Source organism: Salmo trutta, chromosome 31, assembly GCF_901001165.1.
Source record: "Salmo trutta chromosome 31, fSalTru1.1, whole genome shotgun sequence".
NCBI classification, from domain to species: Eukaryota; Metazoa; Chordata; class Actinopteri; order Salmoniformes; family Salmonidae; genus Salmo; species Salmo trutta.
Genome location: NC_042987.1, coordinates 7,149,307 through 7,173,284, shown reverse-complemented (window position 1 = coordinate 7,173,284; position 23,978 = coordinate 7,149,307). Strand labels below are relative to the sequence as shown.

Below are 23,978 nucleotides of genomic sequence, written 5' to 3'. Positions count from 1 at the left end.
CGAAACAAAGTAATCTAGTTTGCAGTCTGTCCATCTTCAGTTTGAACTGATTGTGTTAGCTGTGTTGTTTGCTAGCTACTCTGAACAACAGTGTCCTGTGAGCACAATTTCTAAGCCAGGCGAAATCGCACCTCATTAGCGCATTGTTATGGATGTATCCAAATAAATGTCACTAGAAAGCAGCTTTAACCAATGCAAATGCAGTTACTTTGCTGTTATTCTGACTGCTCTTTTTTGACGTGACTGTAAGTTAGTCGTAGTTGGCTAGCAAGCAAGGGATAAGAACGTTGCCAGCCAGTATGGCAATGGAACATTTAGAACCAACGACGGGGTCGCGTCCATAGATACAGAACAAAAAGACTGAACGACTGGGTCGCGTCTCTGGAACGGAACCGAGCCGATAGAATGAACGAACAGCCGGCTTGGGTAGAAACCCTAGATTTGTGTCGGGACTATATATTGTGGAAGGATGAAATAACATGAATAAATTAATCAAAATAACGTTGTTAATGAAAATATGTTAATCATTATTTGAATATGTTAGTAACCCGTTGTATTAAAGTGATAATGCCCTCGAAGCCGGTGTTTGGAGGATATATTGACACGCTTTGTCTCGGGCCTAACAACACCCGTGTCAATATATCCTCCAAACACCGGCTTCTCTGGCATTATCACTTAAGTAGAACCCTGGGCACTAGCTGATCCATATCTAGGATTTTCTGTATTAAATGGTTAGAGTGGAAAGGAGGGACTGTTTTACTCAGGTAATAAAGTAGAAGGAAGAGAGTTTCTTAAAATAACTGTTGGCCCCCCTGCAGGGGTTGGGGCTAAATGGTGGATGTGAAAACAGAAACAGTAGAGTGAAAGAGAGTGAATAATGGATGAATGATGAGCACTTTGGCTTGAAAATAGCCCAGGCAGCTGAGAAAGAGACAGAGAGAGAGTGTGTGTGTGTGTGTGTGTGTGTGTGTGTGTGTGTGTGTGTGTGTGTGAGTGAGTGAGTGAGTGAGTGAGTGAGTGAGTGAGTGAGTGAGTGAGTGAGTGAGTGAGTGAGGCAGTCTCAGGGGTTAACCACACTGGAGCATACAGGATCAAAGTGATACATGTATAAACAATCTGTTCAACTATGAAAGGGATGCTATACCTCACCAAGTGAGGCTCCAGCTAGACTTCCTATGGACTACGGAGAGCTTCCCCTATACTGTTTAAACCAATTTGGTTCTTTCCCATCTGAAAACACTTCAGGGATAGGAGGCTATATGCTCAGGTTTTGAGAGCCTGGCTTGGAAGTACAGTAGTAGGTAGAGGAGAACAGGATGTAATTGATGACATCGGGGTCTCCTTGAATCCTTAGGGGCTGTGTCCCAATATTTTTTACGTTTCTTTTCTTTGAGACACAGCTGGCTCACTGTACACAAGTAGCCTAAGGTGAAAGCACCAATTTGTAAGTCGCTCTGGATAAGAGCGTCTGTTAAATGACGTAAATGTAAATGTAAAATGTAGTATGTCCAGACCATACATAAGCTATACCCGATCAGTACAATTGATTCCAAGATGGCGTAGCAGTTCAGACGTCTTTGTTTTTGTCTTGTTGTGTCCCGTGTATATATCTTTTTTCGTTCGTAAATATTTCGTATATATTTTTTTATATTTTTTACCTCAGTTTCAACATACTCTCCTGCAACCCACCTCACCCAATGTGGTATGGATCTGCTATTTTCTATACTTTAGAACCGGAACCCCCAACAAAAGTTAGCCAGCTATCTAGCTACTAGCTAGTAGTCAGTTAGCAACTGCTAGCGGTCATCAGCTAACCTTAGCCCAGGCAACTCCTGCCAGTCTGCACAGCGTGATTCAACCCAGAGCATACCGGACTGCTTTTTCTCCACATCTCCAGTTTCCTACCGCAAGCTCTCAACCTTTTCACCTGGATCATCACAGCTAGCTATCTGCTATCTGAGTGGCTACCCCCTGGCTAACGTCTCTGTCCTGAAGTAAGCGCCAGTGAGCCTGGTACTAGCCTTGTGCTAGGCCCATCTCCCGGCTAGCTGAAGAGGCCCATCAGCCACTCCTTGGGCTACAATACATATTTTGCCAATTGGCCTGGACCCCTTTTTCTGCCGACGCGGATCCCCGCCGATCCATTTGGGGCGGCAGGTAGCCTAGTGGTCAGAGCATTGGACTAGTAACCGAAAGGTTGCAAGATCGAATCCCCGAGCTGACAAGGTAAAAATCTGTCGTTCTGCCCCTGAACAAGGCAGTTAACCCACTGTTCCTAAGCCATCATTGAAAATAAGAATTTGTTCTTAACTGACTTGCCTAATTAAATAAAGATAAAATAAATACAAAATTACGACTGGTCTATCAATGTAATTCGCCCGAGGGGTTTCAACAGGCTCCTCCGTCGCGACGTCCCCTGAAGGCCCATCTGCTAGCCTGCTATCCGCGGTCCGCTAGCTGTCTAGAGCATATCGGACTGTTAGCTGAAGAGGATCATCAGCCAATTTCTTGGGCTTCAATACCTATTTTGCCAGTTGGCCTGGACCCTTTTACTGCCTACACAGAGCCCTGCCAATCCAACACAACTGGTCTGCCGATGTAACCGTCCGAGGGGGCTACAACAGACTTATTCCGTCGCGACGTCCCCCTAAGGCCCTTCTGCTAGCCTGCAAGCCAAGGCCCGCTAGCAGTCTGAATTGGCATGTCTCCAGCTCGCAGATACCCACTGGTCCCTATGATCACTCGGCTACACATGCCTCTCCCTAATGTCAATATGCCTTGTCCATTGCTGTTTTGGTTTGTGATTATTGTCTTATTTCACTGTAGAGCCTTCAGGCCTGCTCAATATGCCTTAGCTAGCCCTTTTGTTTCACCTCCCACACATGTGGCGAGCTCACCTGGTCTAAATGATGATTTGAGAGACAAAACCTCTCTCATCGTCACTCAATGCCTAGATTTACCTCCACTGAATTCACATCCTACCATACCCTTGTCTGTACATTATGCCTTGACTCTATTCTTCTGTGCCCAGAAACCTGCTCCTTTTACTCTCTGTTCCGAACGCACTAGACAACCAGTTCTTATAGCCTTTATCCGTACCCTTATCCCACTCCACCTCTGTTCCTCTGGTGATGTAGAGGTTAATCCAGGCCCTGCAGCGCCTAACTCCACTCCCATTCCCCAGGCGCTCTCATTTGTTGACTTCTGTAACTGTAAAAGCCTTTGTTTCATGCATGTTAACATTAGAAGCCTCCTCCCTAAGTTTGTTTTACTCACTGCTTAAGCACACTCTGATAACTTGGATGTCCTAGCCGTGTCTGAATCCTGGTTTAGGAAGGCCACCAAAAATCCTGAAATTTCCATCCCTAACTATAACATTTTCCGACAAGATAGAACTGCCAAAGGGGGCGGAGTTGCAATCTACTGCAGAGATAGCCTGCAGAGTTCTGTCATACTATCCAGGTCTGTGCCCAAACAATTTGAGCTTCTACTTCTAAAAATCCACCTTTCCAGAAACAAGTCTCTCACCATTGCCGCTTGTTATAGACGACCTTCTGCCCCCAGCTGTGCCCTGGACACCATATGTGAATTGATTGCCCCCCATCTATCTTCAGAGCTCGTACTGTTAGGTGACCTAAACTGGGACATGCTTAACACCCCGGCCGTCCTACAATCTAAGCTAGATGCCCTCAATCTCACACAAATGATCAATGAACCTACCAGGTACAACCCCAAATCCGTAAACACGGGCACCCTCACAGATATCATACTGACCAACCTGCCCTCTAAATACACCTCTGCTGTCTTCAACCAGGATTTCAGCGACCACTGCCTCATTGCTTGCATCTGTAATGGGTCTGCGGTCAAATGACCAATCCTCATCACTGTCAAACGCTCCCTAAAATACTTCAGCGAGCAGGCCTTTCTAATCAACCTGGCCTTGGTATCCTGGAAGGATATTGACCTCATTCCGTCAGTAGAGGATGCCTGGTTATTCTTTAAAAGTGCTTTCCTCACCAGCTTAAATAAGCATGCCCCATTCAAAAGATGTTGAACCAGGAACAGATATAGCCCTTGGTTCCCTCCAGACCTGACTGCCCTTGACCAGCACAAAAACATCCTGTGGCGTACAGCATTAACATCAAATAGCCCCCGTGATATGCAACTTTTCAGGGAAGTTAGGAACCAATATACACAGGCAGTTAGGAAAGCAAAGCCTAGCTTTTTCAAACAGCAATTTGCATCCTGTAGCACAAACTCCAAAAAGTTCTGGGACACTGTAAAGTCCATGGAGAATAAGAGCACCTTCTCCCAGCTGCCCACTGCACTGAGGCTAGGAAACACTGTCACCACCGAAAAATCCATGATAATTGAGAATTTCAATAAGCAATTTTCTACGGCTGGCCATGCTTTCCACCTGGCTAGCCCTACTTCGGTCAACAGCCTTGCAACCCCCACAGCAACTTGCCCAAACCTCCCCCATTTCTCCTTCACCCAAATCCAGATAGCTGATGTTCTGAAAGAGTTGCAAAATCTGGACCCCTACAAATCAGCTGGGCTAGACAATCTGGACCCTCTCTTTATAAAATTATCCGCCGCAATTGTTGCAACCCCTATTACTAGCCTGTTCAACCTGTCTTTCGTATCGTCTGAGATCCCCAAAGATTGGAAAGCTGCTGCGGTCATCCCCTTCTTCAAAGGGGGAGACACTCTAGACCCAAACTGTTACAGACCTATATCTATCCTACCCTGCCTTTCTAAGGTCTTCGAAAGCCAAGTTAACAAACAGATCCCCCGACCATTTCGAATCCCACCGTACCTTCTCCGGTATGCAATCTGGTTTCCGAGCTGGTCATGGCTGCACCTCAGCCACGCTCAAGGTCCTAAATGATATCATAACCGCCACCGATAAAAGACAATACTGTGCAGCCATATTCATCGACATGGCCAAGGCTTTTGACTCTGTCAATTATAGCATTCTTATCGGCAGACTCAACAGCCTTGGTTTCTCAAATGACTGCCTCGCCTGGTTCACCAACTACTTCTCAGACAGATTTCAGTGTGTCAAATTGGAGGGCCTGTTGTCCTGTTGCCAATTCTCTCAACACTCTTTTCTCTGTATACATCAGTGATGTTGCTCTTGCTGCTGGTGAATCAATGATCCACCTCTACGCAGACGACACCATTCTGTATACTTCTGGCCCTTCTTTGGACACTGTGTTAACTAACCTCCAGACGAGCTTCAATGCCATACAACTCTCCTTCCGTGGCCTCCAACTGCTCTTAAATGCAAGTAAAACTAAATGCATGCTCTTCAACCGCTGCCTGCACTTGCCCGCATGTCCAGCATCACTACTCTGGACGGTTCTGAATATGTGGACAATTACAAATACCTAGGTGTCTGGTTAGACTGTAACCTCTCCTTTCAGACTCACTTTCTATTTCGCAACAAAGCATCCTTCAGTCATGCTGCCAAACATACCCTCATAAAACTGACTATCCTACCGTTCCTTGACTTCAGCGATGTCATTTACAAAATAGCCTCCAACACACTACTCAGCAAATTGGATGCAATCTATCACAGTGCCATCCGTTTTGTCACCAAAGCCCCATATACTACCCACCACTGCGACCTGTATGCTCTCGTTGGCTGGCCCTCGCTTCATATTCTTCGCCAAACTCACCGGCTCCAGGTCATCTATATGTCTTTGCTAGGTAAAGCCCCTACCTCATCTCAGCTCACTGGTCACCATAGCAGCACCCACCCGAAGCACGCGCTCCAGCAGGTATATTTCACTGGTCAACCCCAAAGCCTATTCCTACCTTTGGCCGCCTTTCCTTCCAGTTCTCTGCTACCAATGACTGGAACGAATTGCAAAAATCACTAAAGCTGGAGACTCATATCTCCCTCACTAACTTTAAACATCAGCTGTCAGAGCATCTCACAGATCATTGCACCTGTACATTGCCCATCTGTAAATAGCCCATCCAACTACCTCATCCCCATATTGTTATTTATTTTTTTGCTCCTTTGCACCCCAGTAGCTCTACTTGCACATTCATCTTCTGTACATCTATCACTCCAGTGTTAAATTGCTAAATTGTAATTACTTCACCACTATGGCCTATTTATTGCCTTATCTCCCTAATCTTATCTAATTTGCACACACTGTATATAGATTTGTTGTATTGTGTTATTGACTGTACAGTTGTTTATCCAATGTGTACCTCTGTGTTGTTTGTGTTGCACTGCTTTGTTTTATCTTGGCCAGGTCGCAGTTGTAAATGAGAACTTGTTCTCAACTGGCCTACCTGGTTAAATAAAGGTGAAATATATATATATATATATATATATATTAAAACAGTCAACCTCACCGCAAAGGAACTGGGTCATAACCAACACAGGCAAACAAAAGAACACAGAACACAGAGATGTATGTTTGCTTTGCGCTGGCACATTCTCATATATTTTCCCTTTCTCATGAACAAAAAGGGGGCCAGGGCTTTGCTTGGCCGTGATAGGCATGTAAAGAGAGAGAGCCAATGAGAGACAATCAACACATGTAGTTGTCGAGCGATAAGCTGAGCAAATATCAGCAGATATAGTACAGCACGTTATGAAGCCGACAGCTCAGCCCTGTCTGCAGCCGCAGGCTCTATTACACTAGCTTGACTGAATTTATAGTGACCAGCCACAGACAGAGACAGCCAGGCCATGTCTCTCTCTCTTTCTGCCCCCCCCCCCCATGCCGCATCGCTCTCGCTCCATCAATACCACTGGGAGGAGAACACAACACTGTAATATATTTGTTTAATCTGTGAGCAGAAGGCCAGACATCCTCTTTTCCGAGACCATTCATTCCCAGCATCAGAGGAACAGTGGCATCCTTTTTTTATCTATCTCTGCCATGATGATGATGGGGTCTGTAGTGTGGGAGTCTGGATCCGTTTTTATGGCTTTAGTCTTTTCTCATAAAACCTTTTTTGGAAGGGAAACAGCAGCTCTGATGGACGTGTCTAATAGGGTTACTTGGGTTCCACAGAGGAGCAGTACAGTAGATAAGGCCAGAGAGACGCTATTATTATAACATGGAACTACTGAACTCCACATGCAATGTGGTAGAAGCTTAGCTAACCTTTCTCTGTATATGATTAATTTGCTTGCCCATATGCCCTTTATCATATACATAGTCTATACAACATCTACAGAGGTGTTTGTTCCCATGTTGCTGTTAGTTTCAATATGTCGTTTTCTGGCAAACCCTAGTTCTCCATATGTTAGAATGAAATGGCTTGTGGTACAGCAGGGCTTGGGGAACAAGCTGCAGCTGAGCACGGTTCCCTTAATGAGGATGTGGCAGCCCTCTAATTGACACCCTTAAGATTTAAAGGTGTGCAGCGCTCATTTTGGGGGGAAAGCACACGTCACGCGAGGTATTGCAAGGACTGATATGATTAGCAGAGTTTAAGCTTTTGGCTAGTCCTGTTGACTTTGTTTAGTTTTCTATATTTAAAATCTGACCCTGTAGAGCTCTGAACGAGCCAGGATTTAATTAGCCTTTTCTTATAAAAGCCTCTTTGTTTGCACTGCGCTCCTGTCTCCTGTGCCTTTACATTTAAGTCATTGCCTATGCCCGACCTCCTAGACCAGCGTTTTCCAGACCCCAAGGGGTGAACATTTACTTTTTTGCCCTAGTACTACACAGCTGATTCAAAAAACAAAACGTGCCACCTTTGCGGTCCCGAGGACAGAGTTTGGGAAACGCTGCCCTAGACAGTGTAAAACCCCTTGCGCTGTCACATAGACACAATACACCCCCTGCTGTACATTCAGGAACATATGACTTTGGTGGGATTATTCACACACTCAAAATCCAGACCAGCTAATGGGGCTAGATATGATCTCTTCCTTTGTCTCGCCTCTCTCTCAGACAGTGACAACAAACTCATTATGTCTAATTCCTTCACTGATTTCAAATGACTGTTTCCACTCGGTACGTGTTGGGGGTCTGATCACAGTTAATTATGTAGCGTTGGATACGGGCTCTGAAACTCGAAATTCACTTTAGCCCACCCTGATACTGCATACTAGTCCAATCCCACTGGGCACAGACATCAGCTCAATATCTAGTTTTGATTTACATTTGGTTGAGTTGTTATTCAACGTGAAATAAAGAAATCTCACCATCATTGGATTTAGGTAAAAAATATGGAATGCCCTTGTGTTTTCTTTTTGCCGCACCCACATTGATTCAATGTCATCACATAGATTTTGGGGGTTGAAATTATGTGGAAACGACGTTTATTCTACTAGTTTTTGCCGGGTGGGATAGACTAGTTATTGTATATGCAGTAACGCACAGAGGGAAGTGGTGGCAGGTGTTACTTTAAATCGGAGGACGGGCTCATTGTAATGGCTGGTATGGAATAAATGGAAAGGTATCAAACATATGGTTTCCATGTGTTTGATACCATTCCATTAATCCATTCCAGCCATTATGAGCCTTCCTCCATTCACCAGTCTCCTGTGGCAGAGAATGACGTCTCAAGGAAGCAGTTTTTCTAAAGGTACACAAGAGCCTCTGTATATCTTGGCCAGTCGTTTCAGTTAAGCACATCTGTTCTTTACGGTAGTGTTTAATCAACACCAATAATTACAGTTCTGAAAGCCTGACTCTGTCTGTTTTCTGCTGCTGCCGCTATCATTATCCATTTAGCTCCTTCACTCCTGTGACGCATGGCTCTTCTCTCTGCTGAGGAAAAACAAACTCTCTCACACTGTTAATCCACAATCCTTCCCAACATAAAATTAAAATTGATAGAAAGGACTAGAATTGATCAGCGTTCCCTGGTGGTTGTAACATCCGTCTATTTCAAATGTTCAAGAATCGATGCTTAATTGCCATGGTAATTGCTATTGTTCTCCTATGGGGACAGCCAAAGAACCCTTTTAGGTTCTAGATTGTGTATTTTGGAATTCTACAGCTCTATGATTGAATTATTAGCCTTATGTGACATCATCCATTCAACAAAGAAGGGAACAGGCAGTTTATACTCTTCAAAAGGGTTACAACCCGCCCGCCCTTGCCCCCATCTGCCTCACCTCGCCCTCCATGAGTTACTGCCTGTGTGCCCTCCTGTCACCTCCACTGGCCTGTACTTTAGCGTGTGTAGGTCTAGTAGTGATGATGGATGTCCTGGCTGCTACACAGTGGATAATATTACAAGTAGCCAGCCACTCAATAGGAGGGAGGTCTCAGGTGTCCTCGGGAACACTGCATCCTGCCAACCTGGACCGCTCGCTAAAGAGTGACAGCCCTCTGGAGAGATCCTGGCCTTGGTTATACTAAGTGGGGGAAGGAGGAGGAGGAAGTCAACGGCCTGCCAGAGCTAGGCTAGCTGTCAGGGTGGGAGTGAGTATCATGTGGGAGTTTTTACAGTATACAACACAGACCTCAGGACCCCTTGTTGTCTATCATAGAAGGGTAAACTCTGAGTTTTTGCTTTGAGGTGGCCAGTCAGAATGCCTGTGTTGGGTTGTCATATGAATGACATTAAGTATCTGTCAGAGAAGGTTATGGAGGTTTATTACAATCTGACATCACAATTATGGGAACTGACAATAACGCTCCTGACAGGTGGGATGTGATGTTCTGAACCTTTCGTTAGAGAGAGTGTCCTGGCCGATCCACATGATCCTCACTGTTCTCATCACATTCTCAGACAAGCCTTTCTCAAACATGCCTTTCTCAAACAAGCTTTTCAGATTATTATGGTTACCTGATCAATCAACTGATCACCTAATATCTATTCTGGTCACTTGACCCCTCACCTGAACCCTGCAATACTTCACAAGGTTGTAAGATTGGGAAGCAGAGCCAAAGTCGTAATCACCTTTCTCAATCAACTGACCTGATTTTAAACATCAAACAGATGAAAACACAGCACAGATAACAGTCTAGCATAACTCAATCAAACATCACAAACCAAGAGGGATTTGTTCCTTCACAACTTGGATGAAAGGAAAACACTTGTTTTCTCTTCTCATTGCTTAAGGCCCACTGGGGGATTCATTTGATGGGGTATTAGTTCTGTACGTTGATAAAAAGAAACACACTTCAACATCTTCCCTGCAGGAAAATTTTTAACTAACAGAAAATGTACGAGATTTACAGGCCCAATGACGGCAAAGGAACAGAACCCAATCCATTTAAAACCCCATTTAGAGCTGTGCCTCGTGGCTAGGGCCTGGGAGACAGGGAAGTTTTCCATGGGCCTGTAAAATGCTGGGCTGGCGGATGGACCTACACTCTTGGAAAAAAAGTTTATATTTAACCTAAAATGGTTCTTTGGCTGTCCCCATAGGAGAACCCTTTTGTTTCCAGGTAGAAACCTTTTGGGTTCCATGTAAATCCCTTTCCACAGAGGGTTCTACATGGAACCCACAAGAGTTCTACTTGGAACCATAAAGGGTTCTACCTGGAACCAAAACGGGTTCTACTATGGGGACAGCCAAAGAACCCTTTTGGAAACCTTTTTTTCCAAGAGTGTATAAACAGTGGGCTTTTATCTCTCAGAGAAGAGAGACAGGAACAAAGAAGCCAGCTGCCCGGACACATTCCCATTTCACCCCTTTAATCTTTCCTGTCATCGCTCCACCTCCGTGAGAGAACGAGAGGGCTTTCCCTCGCTTGTCCTTAGATGGATCTGCTGGCTGTGTCTGGCTCACTGGCTGACTGTTCTAACAGGAGACAGTTCAAACAACCATCAATAGAACTACTCATTGGATTGATTTCTAGTTAAAACACATTGATGTGTTTTCCCAATAAGCCTTCATTAGGAAGCTTTCATCAAGAGCAATTAGATGAAGGTCTTTTGGGCAATTGATAAATCAACAAGAGTATCTGTATTAAAGCAAGCGTTGAGCCTATCTTATGAAATGCCTCTGTGGTTACTAAATACCACTGATATGTGCATTGTGTAAGTGTGGGAGACTATTCTGATTGTTTATGAATAAGAACTGATTCATGAATGGCTTATGACTGATGTTTCCTATTGCCTCTCTACTCGTTGGTTTAACTTATGAATGTAAACGATGTCATGAATCAAACACATACCACCATCTTGTTGAGGGAGACCCAGCAGTCTGAGGGGAAGTCCTGCAGCATTGGAACCAGGAACTGTAGACAGCCATCCCAGTGACACAGGAGCAGCATCATACCAATCAGGTTGAAGATACGCATCACTGCACTGGCCAGGTCATAGGTCATATGGAAGATCTGAAACAGAGATAGACAGAGAATTAGTTCAAGCGGAGAGAAAGGATGAGAGAGAGAGAGAGAGTGTGTATGTGTGTGTGTATGTGTGCCTGTGCAAGAGAGAGATAGAGAAGCAGAGAGAGAAGCAGAGAGAGTGAGAGAGAAAGAAAGTGAGAGACAGAATCACAGTCACGGAATTCTGTTTCATTTCAGATTTCCTGTTTAAAACCTCTGCCGCTTTTTTTCAATTTTCACCGAAAATGACATACCCAAATCTAACTGCCTGTAGCTCAGGACCTGAAGTAAGGATATGCATATTCTTGATACCATTTGAAAGGAAACACTTTGTGGAAATGTGAAATTAATATAGGAGAATATAGCACATTAGATCTGGTATAAGATAATACAAAGAACAAAATAAAGAAAAATGTATACCATCATCTTTGAAATGCAAGAGAAAGGCCATAATGTATTATTCCAGCCCAGGCGCAATTTAGATTTTGGCCACTAGATGGCAACAGTGTATGTGCAACGTTTTAGACTGATCCAATGAGGCATTGCATTTATGTTCAAAATCTTGTATCAAGACTGCCCAAATGTGCCTAATTGGTTTATTAATAACTTTAAGTTCATAACTGTGCACTCTCCTCAAACAATATTCTTTCACTGTATTAGCTACTGTAAATTGGACAGTGCAGTTAGATTAACAAGAATTTAAGCTTTCTGACAATATCAGGTATGTCTATGTCCTGGGAAATGTTCTTGTTACTTACAACCTCATGCTAATCACATTAGCGCGCATTAGCTCAAATGTCCTGTGGTTGGGACACCGATCTGTAGAGATCCTTAAGAGTTTTTAATGCAAAATTCTAGTGATCAAGATGACAAGTCCTAGAAGCAGGATTAAATGAGAAGACTCCAGTCAGCAGTACCATGTTGCCTGCTGTACCGTTGGACCATACCAAGCATGATTAATGAGAGAGGAAAGACAGCTCCCCATCAGACACAGCGGGAACAGAGCAGACATTTGTTACAGTCAGGTACAACACATCAATCAGAGATGTAACACACATGACAGGAGTCTCTCACTCACTCACTCACTACCACACAAACACATACCAGTACACAAATATGTAGGCACAGACACACACACACTCTCTCTCTCTCTCTGTGTGTGATGGACAGGAAACCATCAGGATTCCTGATACGTCATCTCACTTATCAAACATCTTCAGTCACAAGGTTGTCACTTTAGCCAACCAATGATCATTATTTTCCCTTAAGCCCTCCATCTCTTAGTACGTTGGTGTGGTGGCTGAAATCATGGGGTGACCAGCTAAAATCTGTCTATGCTTCTCTAAGCCCAACTAGACAAAATTCACCAAAACATAAACATCTGTATTTCTGCACAAGAAACCAAACTGACCACAAGGACAATCACCTTTCAATGACCCCTGAGGAAGTATTAAGAAAATACAAGATGGAGAACGAAATGCAGTTTAGTCAGAGTACGGTGCATTGCTAACTCACAGTCACTGACTGATGACTTTGTCCTCATACAGTATCCCTGCAAGGGCTGTGATTGGACATGAATCACCAGTTGATATTTTGAAATGCCACTTTAACCTTTCAGGCCTTGTGACAGTTGATTTCTAATATGAGCTGGAAACTGACAAAATACTGCACTTCATCACATCTATTTATAAAGAGTCAAACTGCTGCTTAGAGGTCAACTGGTGATTAGTGACATGTTAACCAGCTGAGGAGGAGAGGGTCAGACACACTGTTAGATTAATTATTCATTTTGTTCTTAAAGGGGTACAAACACTTGTCACTGGGGTGTTACCCTGTTAGGTCATCCTTTGTACCTTTAGATATTGTAACAAGTGTGCTGAGAGTCAGGAAGCAAGAGTGAGTGTTTTAATAAATTAACACAACATAATACAAAACAAGAAACACAAACAACGCACAGACATGAAACAGAAACAGAAACAATGATGCCTGGGGAAGGAACCAAAGGTAGTGACATATATAGGGAAGGTTATCAGGGAAGTGATGGAGTCCAGGTGAGTCTGATGACGCACAGGTGCGCGTAATGATGGTGACAGGTGTGCGCCATAATGAGCAGCCTGGTGACCTAGAGGTCGGAGAGGGAGCACATGTTTTTTTTCAATCCTGTGGCCTTCACCAAATGAGTTCCTAGGCAAATGTTATTATTAAAACTCTTTATAAGGCCTTATTTTGAGGCCTACTTTTACCATGATACAGTGGCCTGAAACTCATAGTTTACAGGCCACATCAGGCCTGCAAGCAGGGTTGCAAAATTCCGGTAACTTTTCCCAAATTCCCAGATTTTCCAGAAATCCTGTTTGAAGGATACTGGATTTCTTGCTTATTCCTTCATGTTTCCAGGAATCTTACAACTGGGATTTCTGGAAAACCTGGGAATATTGGGAAAGTTACCAGGATTTTGCAACCCTACCTGCAAGTCACGTTATACTGGCATGCAAAGTGATGTGCAATTCCTATTGGAATCCAGCCAGAGTTAGGCTTGCCAACAGCTGGAATTTTTATTCACCTGCAACCTGCATTCAGAATGACTGCCAGAGTTAGGGACATTGTGAGGAGACTTCCTAAGGCATTTAAACTGGAACAATCATTTCAGTAAAGGGTACAAAAATTCGAAATAAATTCTTGGATTAATTTAGAAAAATGTTAGTTATTTATCTCTGTGATAAGATTAATCAATCAATGTAAATGCAAAAACACAGATATTTAAAACAATTCTAAAAAACCTACCTGCAGTTGAGCATGCTGGAAAATATCATAATGACAATGATTATGGTACTAATTGGCCTTTTATGGTACCACCACAGTGACAAAGCCGTTAGTTCGTTGTAAGTGGCAAAAACATCATTGTATCTTTTGGTGGGTACAAATGGGTACAATGGGTACAAGCACCAGCTGTCAGAGCAGCTCACAGATCACTGCACCTGTACATAGCCCATCTATAATTTAGCCCAAACAACTACCACTTCCCCTACTGTATTTATTTATTTATTTTGCTCCTTTGCACCCCATTATTTCTATTTCTACTTTGCACTTTCTTCCACTACAAATCTACCATTCCAGTGTTTTACTTGCTATATTGTATTTATTGTATTTACCATGGCCTTTTTTGCCTTTATTTCCTTATCTCACCTCACTTGCTCACATTGTATATAGACTTATTTTTCTACTGTATTATTGACTGTATGTTTGTTTTACTCCATGTGTAATTCTGTGTTGTTGTATGTGTCGAACTGCTTTGCTTTATCTTGGCCAGGTCGCAATTGTATATGAGAACTTGTTCTCAACTTGCCTACCTGGTTAAATAAAGGTGAAATAAAATAAATAATTAAAAAATATGTACCTTTCTTCAATGCATTACCGTACAGTACCATGTGAGATCACATGTGTATCTCTGAAGGTACACCATGTGTATTTTGATCTTTGTACCTCAGGGAACAATACTGCACTCAAAGGAGATGATTGTGGACTACAGGAAAAATAGGACCGAGCACGCCCCCATTCTCATCGATGGGGCTGCTGTGAAGCAGGTTGAGAGCTTCAAGTTCCTTAGTGTCCACATCACCAACAAACTAACATGGTCCAAGCACACCAAGACAATCGTGAAGAGGGCACAACAAAACCTATTCCCCCTCAGGAGACTGAAAAGATTTGGCATGGGTCCTCAGATCCTCAAAAGGTTCTACAGCTGCACCATTGAGAGCATCCTGACTGGTTGCATCACTGCCTGGTATGGCAACTGCTCTGCCTCCGACCGCAAGGCACTATAGAGGATAGTGTGAACGGCCCAGTACATCACCATCCAGGACCTATATACCAGGTGGTGTCAGAGGAAGGCCCAAATTGTCAAAGACTCCAGCCACCCTTGCCATAGACTGTTCTCTCTGCTACCGCACGAAAAGAGGTACTGGAGCACCAAGTCTAGGTCCAAGAGGCTGCTAAACAGCTTCTACCCTCAAGCCTTAAGACTCCTGAACATCTAATCAAATGGCTACCCAGACTATGTGCATTGCCCCCCCCTCCCCCTCCCCCTCTTTTACACCGCTGCTACTCTCTGTTATCATCCATCCATGCATAGTCACTTTAATAACTCTACCTACATGTACATATTACCTCAACTAACCGGTGCCCCCGCACATTCACTCTTTACTGGTACCCCCCATATATATAGTCTCGCTACTGTTATTTTACTGCTGCTTTTTCATTTTCTTGTTACTTTTATTTCTTATTCTTATCCGCATTGTTTTTAACTGCATTGTTTGGTTAGGGTCTCATAAGTAAGCATTTCACTGTAAGGTCTACTACACCTGTTGTATTTGGCGCATTTGCTAATAAAAATGTGATTTGATTTGATTTCTAAGAGTACAGTACCAGAGCCATATTAACAGTATACAGAGTTCTGCTAACTCGGTTTAAGATATAGGATCTGAACGAGCAGCATGTTGGCACCCACAGGTTCCAAGACAATTACATTCTACAGAGAATGCAGATTAGAATACTACTTTAATGGAACGTTTGGTGCCAACATGTAACTGATTGGCAAACTGTACGGCTCTGTTAGGTTCTAATTTTGAGTAAATAACTCACGGACACTAGAGAAGCTTAACCAACACAGCTGTCATTCAGACAAAAAAACATTTCACACGAGCACTGATATTTAACCCTTTCTCTCAAGCTGAGTCTCCTCCTCCACAACTGAACAGCCAATGCATCTCTGTTGCTAGACAGAACCTAAGTGATATCTGTTCTTCCTCACATCATCTAACCTGACCTCTTACCCCAAAGTGATCACTCCTCCCCAACTCAAGGCTGTCACGGTTATTGATACCAGACCGTGTCTCTTCTCCTCCCAGAGGATCCCTGAGGGCTAACAATAACATATCCTGACATAATGTAAACGTTATATATTACCCTCTTTCCCTCAGTGACATTGTTAGTTTCTAAGATCTCCACCCGTCTCTCCTTATCAATGCCTGCCACACGTAATCGCTTCCCTGCACTCAACACATTCCAAGCTTAGTTGCACAGACTACATACCTTCCTCCTGTAACCATTAACTTCTGGTGTAGACCCTCTATACCTCAGCACTCCATCAGCGACATGAATAAGTATATTTTCATATTCTCAGAACCCAACAGCTCTAATCAGCACCATGGACAGCATCAAGGTTCTTACTGACCGTAAACAGACAACCGAAGGGAAGCAGTAATAGAAAACAATTTGAGGCGTATTCTCAGCATTTCTGTGTGAAAATGTAATCCCTAGAAGGATTTATTCCTTGAGGCCCTCCAGTCTTCCAAACAATGTTGTTGTTTTGGTGTGTAAAACAACAAACACTCACGTAATCAATTGGACAAGTGAATAACAACAACAAAAACAACAAACCTGCTACTACCACAGAACAAAGAGTTATGTCGCCATGGCAATTCCCATTAGTAGAGAGTACAGCGTAAGTTAAGGGCACACCATTCAACCCTAAACAGTGGAGAGGGACTGTCAACACTTCCTCTCCAAACTCCACTCTATGGCCTTGTTCAAACACTCAAAGCAGGCATCCTTCTTTCATTCCATCATTCCTGTACAAACACTAAATACAAGCATTTTTCCTTCATTCCTTCTATGCCTCCTTGTTTGACGTTATGAATAAGAGCGAAAGAGTGGAGAGATCTTGAACTCAGTCATCCAACTACATACAGATCAGTGGTTATCAAAAGGAAGGATGCATTTCGGAAGTATTGAAATATGGCATCTGAGGGATAGATCTGCCAGTCATTCAGGATCTGCCAACTGCTCCATCCGTCCATCTAACTGCTGTCTACTTGTCTGCCTGTCTACGCCTGTTTAACACCAACCCATCTCAGCGCTCCTCTTCCATGCATGCCAAGTATCCTCCTCTAACCATCATGCACCGCTCTGTGTGTTTGTTGCATCGTGTCTTCAGAAATCCAATTATCCAAAGGTAAGGGGCACACACAGGGCCCAGTGCATCCACCATCCACACCACTGCAAAATGCCAGCTAGCGCCCGATGCCTGGCCTGCCAATACTTTCATAAGAGAAAAGTTTGAATGATCCCATTATCCCCATCAGACCTTTTCTGGCATCGATGTGAGATGAGGGATAGATAGATGGACCAAGGCCCCTCCAAGAGAACACAGTAGCGGGGGGAAAATGAATAGAGCTGAGGTATATTAGGCTACAGGTAGCCTAATGGTTAAAGCGTTGGACTTGTAACCGAGAGGTTGCAAGATCGAATCCCTGAGCTGACAAGGTAATAATCTGTCGTTCTGCCCCTGAACAAGGCAGTTAACCCACTGTTCCTAGGCCGTCATTGAAATTAAGAATTTGTTCTTAACTGACTTGCGTAGTTAAATAAAGGTAAAATCAAAAATCAAAAAATATTGTAGATGAATGAATAACTAGCAATGGCCAAAGGACAAACCAACCAATCAAGTACCATCCGAAGCTAACAAAGAGACAGAAAATGAATGGTGACACAATTAAAGGCTAACCTACGAGGAACGCTAGCCTAACTGAATTATAATAATAACAATTAGCCAGATATATAATCATAGAGAGCACCCCCTCCAGTGTGCCATATTACCCCTCCACCTGCTCCTCCTCGGCTTCTTCATGTATTAACTGTGTTTGCCTCTTTTAAAATGTTTCTTATCAAGATGAGCAGACGCCTTCTGGGAGTCGCGGGTCAAACTGGGAGACAGCGACGGCACTGATGGTGATTAGGATGCAAAGTGTGTTTTAAAGTTTAAACCCTCCTGCCAACAACAACACACAGGTCGAGAAGAGCAAAGTAAACCTCCTGGCCCTCGATAAATGACTAGGAACAAACACAGGCAGGGCTGGGTCCAGACTGAACGTCTGTTTCACAGCTTATTGGTTGTCAGCCAACAACTAAAGTTCTTAGATGGAACTCGGTGACCTGACAGCACTTAGACCAAAGTCTGCTTTGATATTAATCTATAAAGAAGTTCAAATGGATGGGGGGCCAAGAGGTCCTGGGTACAGAACAGTGCAGTGTGCCTGTCAAATATTTAATGCTTGGCAGAGCATTCTATGATTTTCCACCTAGACAACTTGTCTGGACAACCTGTCACACTATTCACTACCCCTCACTACCCAATTCCCTATCTCTCACTACCCATCTCACTACCCTCAATTCACTACCCCTCACTACCCAATTCACTACCACTCAATATCAAACTTACTACCCACAATTCACTAACCATCACTACCCAAAATCACTGCCTAAAATTCACTACCCACTTTCATTACTATCATCAGCATTAGCACGATCCTGGCTCTTAGACTACTTCCTCCGTGACAATAGCCACTTGTCCTCTTTAGCCTGGCCATCTAGTGACTACCCTGAATCCATGGGTCACGTAGGGATGTTATCCTACTTTCTCCCAAGAGTAACTATACATTAGTAGTGGATGAGGTAAGTTGACCACTGTACAATGTAAAAGCACTTTACATCTAGAGTAAAGCACTTTAAGACCTACAGTGGAAAGTGTGGTAAAAAAAATTATAATCCAATCCATTATCATTATTGGCATGGGAAATTGCGTGATGCTGCTGTGAGCATTGTATAGAAGCAATTTGCAGAAGATGAGCTTCCGCAAATTGCTTCTATACAATGCTGTCCCACCTCCCTACTGTACCTTCTCTCTGACAATACATGTACTTGTCTAGCATTGCCATGTAGCTTTCTAGCATAGTTATCTATGGTGACTATCCTAAACCATGTATTATGTAGCCACGATGCTGTGAGTGGGTACTACACATTAGTAGTGGATGAGATGAGTTTCCATCTTACAAGCTCCAGGAGAATAGTGCTATGTGTATACTATAGTTATCATCCTTTCTCCTATCATCAGGACAATAAATAGTTGATGAGGCTAGTTTGAGTTCCCCCCCTTACAAGTCCTTCGAGAACTATTGTGAAAAGTGACGAATAGATGCAATCCATTATGATAATTATTATAGGCCATGAAGCATTTCGGAGGGCTGTGTGGAGTGTTGTCCTACCTCTTCCCACTGGTGGATGTAGCGGATGAGCCGGGACAACCTCAGCAGCCTCAGTAGGCTAAGGATCTTAGTGAATCGTACGATCCTCAGGGCCCTGGCCGTCTTATACATCTCAGAGTCGATCCCCTTCTCCACGATCAGGAAGATATAATCCACGGGGATTGAGGAGACAAAGTCCACGATGAACCAGGTCTTCAGGTACGTCTTCTTGATGGTTTTGGGGTCCAGGATGATGTCGGAGTTGTCCTCGATAATGATGCCTGTGCGGAAGTTGAGGACCAGGTCCATGAGGAAGAAGGTGTCGGAGATGACGTTAAAGATGATCCAAGGGGTGGTTGTCCCGTCGTTGAAGAAGGTGATGCCCACCGGGATGATGATCAGGTTACCCACCATGAAGAGAAGCATTGTGAAATCCCAGTAGAACCTGGAGAAAGAGAAAGGGAGCGAGAGAGAGAGAGAGAGAGGGGAGAGTTTGGGTGTGTGTGCGTGCGTGCGTGTGTGTGTGAGGGAGTGAGTGGATTTGTGTGTGGATGAGGGAAAGGTAAAAGCGAGAGGGAGAGGTGGAGGAAAAGGATAGAATAGAGGACAAACGCAGAGTGATAGAGGCAAGAGAGGGAAATGGAAAGGCACTGGAGACTTTCTAACAAAAACTGGTGAGCGTGTAAGCAAACTACAAAGACCTACAATATGTTAGTCTGAAGGGTTATGTTAAGCTAATTAATATTGATTTGCATTTTACATTTTACATTTTAGTCATTTAGCAGACACTTTTATCCAAAGTGACTAACAGTTAGTGTATTCGTCTTAAGATTAGACAACCACATTTCACAGTCGCAGTAAGTACATTCTTCCTGAATAAAGTAGTTACCAGCAAAGTCAGTGTTAGTAGGAAAAGACAAATGCAATTTTATTGTATTTATGTTTTTATAGGGTGGGGGATAAGACTGAGATGTCTTATTTCAGATACTCTTTGAAGAGGTAGGGTTTCAGTTGTTTTTCGAAGATGGGCAGGGACTCTGCTGTCCTAGCTTCAGGGGGAAGCTCGTTCCACCACTGGGGTGTCAGGACAGAGAAGAGCTTTGACTGGGCTGAGCGGGAGCTGACCCTCAGTGGGGGTGGGACGGCCAAGAGACCAGAAGTGGCAGAACGGAGTGCTCAGGTTGGGGTACAGGATTTAACCTGTTTGGGATAGGGGGCAGTATTTTCACGGCCGGATAAAAAACGTACCCGATTTAATCTGGTTACTACTCCTGCCCAGAAACTAGAATATGCATATAATTAGTAGATTTGGATAGAAAACACTCTAAGGTTTCTAAAACTGTTTTAATGGTGTCTGTGAGTATAACAGAACTCATATGGCAGGCCAAAACCTGAGAAGATTCTATACAGGAAGTGCCCTGTCTGACCATTTGTTCTCCTTCTAGGGCATCTCTATCAAAAATACAGCATCTCTGCTGTAACGTGACATTTTCTAAGGCTTTCATTGGCTCTCAGAAGGCGCCAGAAAGTGGAATGAGAGCTCTCCAGTCTCTGGGCGAAAAACAGCAGGGGTTTTTGTGAGTGATCCTTCTGAGAACAATGACACTGGAGTGAGTGTGCACGAGACGACTCCATTTTTTTCTTTCAGTGTTTGAACGAATACAACGTCGCCCGGTTGGAATATTGTCGCTATTTTACGAGAAAAATTGGATAAAAATGTATTTTAAACAGCGTTTGACATGCTTCGAAGTACGGTAATGGAATATTTTGACATTTTTTGTCACGAAATGCGCCGGCGCATCACCCTTCGGATAGTGACTTGAACGCACGAACAAAACGGAGCTATTTGGATATAACTATGGATTATTTCGAACCAAAACAACATTTGTTGTTGAAGTAGAAGTCCTGGGAGTCCATTCTGATGAAGAACAGCAAAGGTAATCCAATTTTTCTTATAGTAAATCTGAGTTTGGTGAGGGCCAAACTTGGTGGGTGTCAAATTAGCTAGCCATGATGGCCGGGCTATCTATTCAGAATATTGCAAAATGTGCTTTCACCGAAAAGCTATTTTAAAATCTGACACCGCGATTGCATAAAGGAGTTCTGTATCTATAATTCTTCAAATAATTATGTTTTTTGTGAACGTTTATCGTGAGTAATTTAGTAAATTCACCGGAAGTTTTCGGTGGATATGCTAGTTCTGAACGTCACATGCTAATGTAAAAAGCTGGTTTTTGATATAAATATGAACTTGATTGAACAAAACATGCATGTATTGTATAACATAATGTCCTAGGAGTGTCATCTGATGAAGATCATCAAAGGTTAGTGCTGCATTTAGCTGTGGTTTTGGTTTTTGTGACATATATGCTTGCTTGAAAAATGGCTGTGTGATTATTTTTGGGAGGGTACTCTCCTGACATAATCTAATGTTTTGCTTTCGTTGTAAAGCCTTTTTGAAATCGGACAATGTGGTTAGATAAAGGAGAGTCTTGTCTTTAAAATGGTGTAAAATAGTCATATGTTTGAAAAAATGAAGTTTTTGCATTTTTTAGGTACCACACTATACCATTGGATATTGGTGAGACATTCCGCTAGTGGAACGTCTGTCCCTAAAGCATAACCTGAAGGAATATGAAAATTAATGATTGATGAATGAGAATGAGCATTATTGTTGTAAATGTAGAAAATACATTATATGTACAGAAGTAAACTCGGCGAAAAAAGAAATGTCCCTTTTTCAGGACCCTATTTTACAAAGATAATTTGTAAAAATCCAAATAACTTCACAGATCTTCATTGTAAAGGGTTTAAAAACTGTTTCCCATGCTTGTTCAATGAACCATGAACAATTAATGAACATGCACCTGTGGAACGGTCGTTAAGACACTAACAGCTTAGACGGTAGGCATTTAAGGTCACAGTTATGAAAACTTAGGACACTAAAGAGGCCTTTCTACTGACTCTGAAAAACACCAAAAGAAAGATGCCCAGGGTCCCTGCTCATCTGCGTGAATGTGCCTTAGGCATGCTGCAAGGAGGCATGAGGACTGCAGATGTGATCAAGGCAATAAATTGCAATGTCCGTACCGTGAGACGCCTAAAACAGCGCTACAGGGAGACAGGACAGACAGCTGATCATCCTCGCAGTGGCAGACCACGTGTAACAACACCTGCACAGGATCGGTACATCCGAACATCACACCTGTGGGACAGGTACAGGATGGCAACAACAACTGCCCGAGTTACACGAGGAACGCACAATCCCTCCATCAGTGCTCAGACTGTCTGCAATAGGCTGAGAGAGGGTGGACTGAGGGCTTGTAGGCCTGTTGTAAGGCAGGTCCTCACCAGACATCACTGGCAACAACGTCGCCTATGGGCACAAACCCACCGTTGCTGGACCAGACAGGACTGGCAAAAAATGCTCTTCACTGACAAGTCGTGGTTTTGTCTCACCAGGGGTGATGGTCGGATTCACGTTTATCGTCAAAGGAATGAGCGTTACACCGAGGCCTGTACTCTGGAGCTGGATCAATTTGGAGGTGGAGGGTACGTCATGGTCTGGGGCGGTGTGTCACAGCATCATCGGACTGAGCTTGTCGTCATTACAGGCAATCTCAACGCTGTGCGATACAGGGAAGACATCCTCCTCCCTCATGTGGTACCCTTCCTGCAGGCTCATCCTGACATGACCATCCAGCATGACAATGCCACCAGCCATAGTGCTCATTCTGTGTGTGATTTCCTGCAAGACAGGAATGTCAGTGTTCTGCCATGGCCAGCGAAGAGCCCGGATCTCAATCCCATTGAGCACGTCTGGGACCTGTTGGATCGGAGGGTGAGGGCCAGGGCCGTTCCTGACAGAAATGTCTGGGAACTTGCAGGTGCCTTGGTGGAAGAGTGGAGTAACATCTCACAGCAAGAACTGGCAAATCTGGTGCAGTCCATGAGGAGGAGATGCACTGCTTAATACAGCTGGTGGCCACACCAGATACTGACTGTTACTTTTGATTTTGACCCCCCTTTGTTCAATGACACATTATTTAATTTCTGTTAGTCACATGTCTGTGGAACTTGTTCAGTTTATGTCTCAGTTGTTGAATCTTGTTATGTTCATACAAATACTTACACAGTTTGCTGAAAATAAACGCAGTTGACAGTGAGAGGACGTTTCTTTTTTTGCTGAGTTTATGTGGACACCACTTCAAATGAGTAGATTCCGCTATTTCAGCCACACCCGTTGCTGACAGGTGTATAAAATCGAGCACACCGCCATGCAATCTCCATAGACAAACATTGGCAGTAGAATGGCCGTACTGAAGAGCTCAGTGACATTCAACATGGCACCGTCATAGGATGCGACCTTTCCAACAAGTCAGTTCGTCAAATTTCTGCCCTGCTAGAGCTGCTCAACTGTAAGTGCTGTTATTGTGACGTGGAAACGTCTAGGAGCAACATTGGCTCATCCACAAAGTGGTAGGCCACACACGCTTACAGAACAGGACTGCCGAGTGCTGAAGCGCATAAAAATGGTCTGTCCTCAGTTGCAACACTCACTACTGAGTTCCAAACTGCCTCTGGAAGCAACGTTAGCACAATAACTGTGCACCGGGAACTTCAT

At 43.6% G+C, this 23,978-nt stretch overlaps 1 protein-coding gene across 1 annotated transcript in view; it reads right to left on the bottom strand.

The window, feature by feature from the left end:
* The window catches only part of LOC115169406 (potassium/sodium hyperpolarization-activated cyclic nucleotide-gated channel 2-like), a 56,518-nt gene that overhangs the window by 29,237 nt on the left and 3,303 nt on the right, over positions 1-23,978 (bottom strand). The window contains exons 2-3 of the mRNA XM_029724981.1: positions 19,376-19,799; positions 11,118-11,279 (exon numbers count right to left, since the gene is read on the bottom strand). Coding sequence (XP_029580841.1) covers positions 11,118-11,279; positions 19,376-19,799 — 586 coding nt within the window. The remainder of the gene's footprint in view (positions 1-11,117; positions 11,280-19,375; positions 19,800-23,978) is intronic.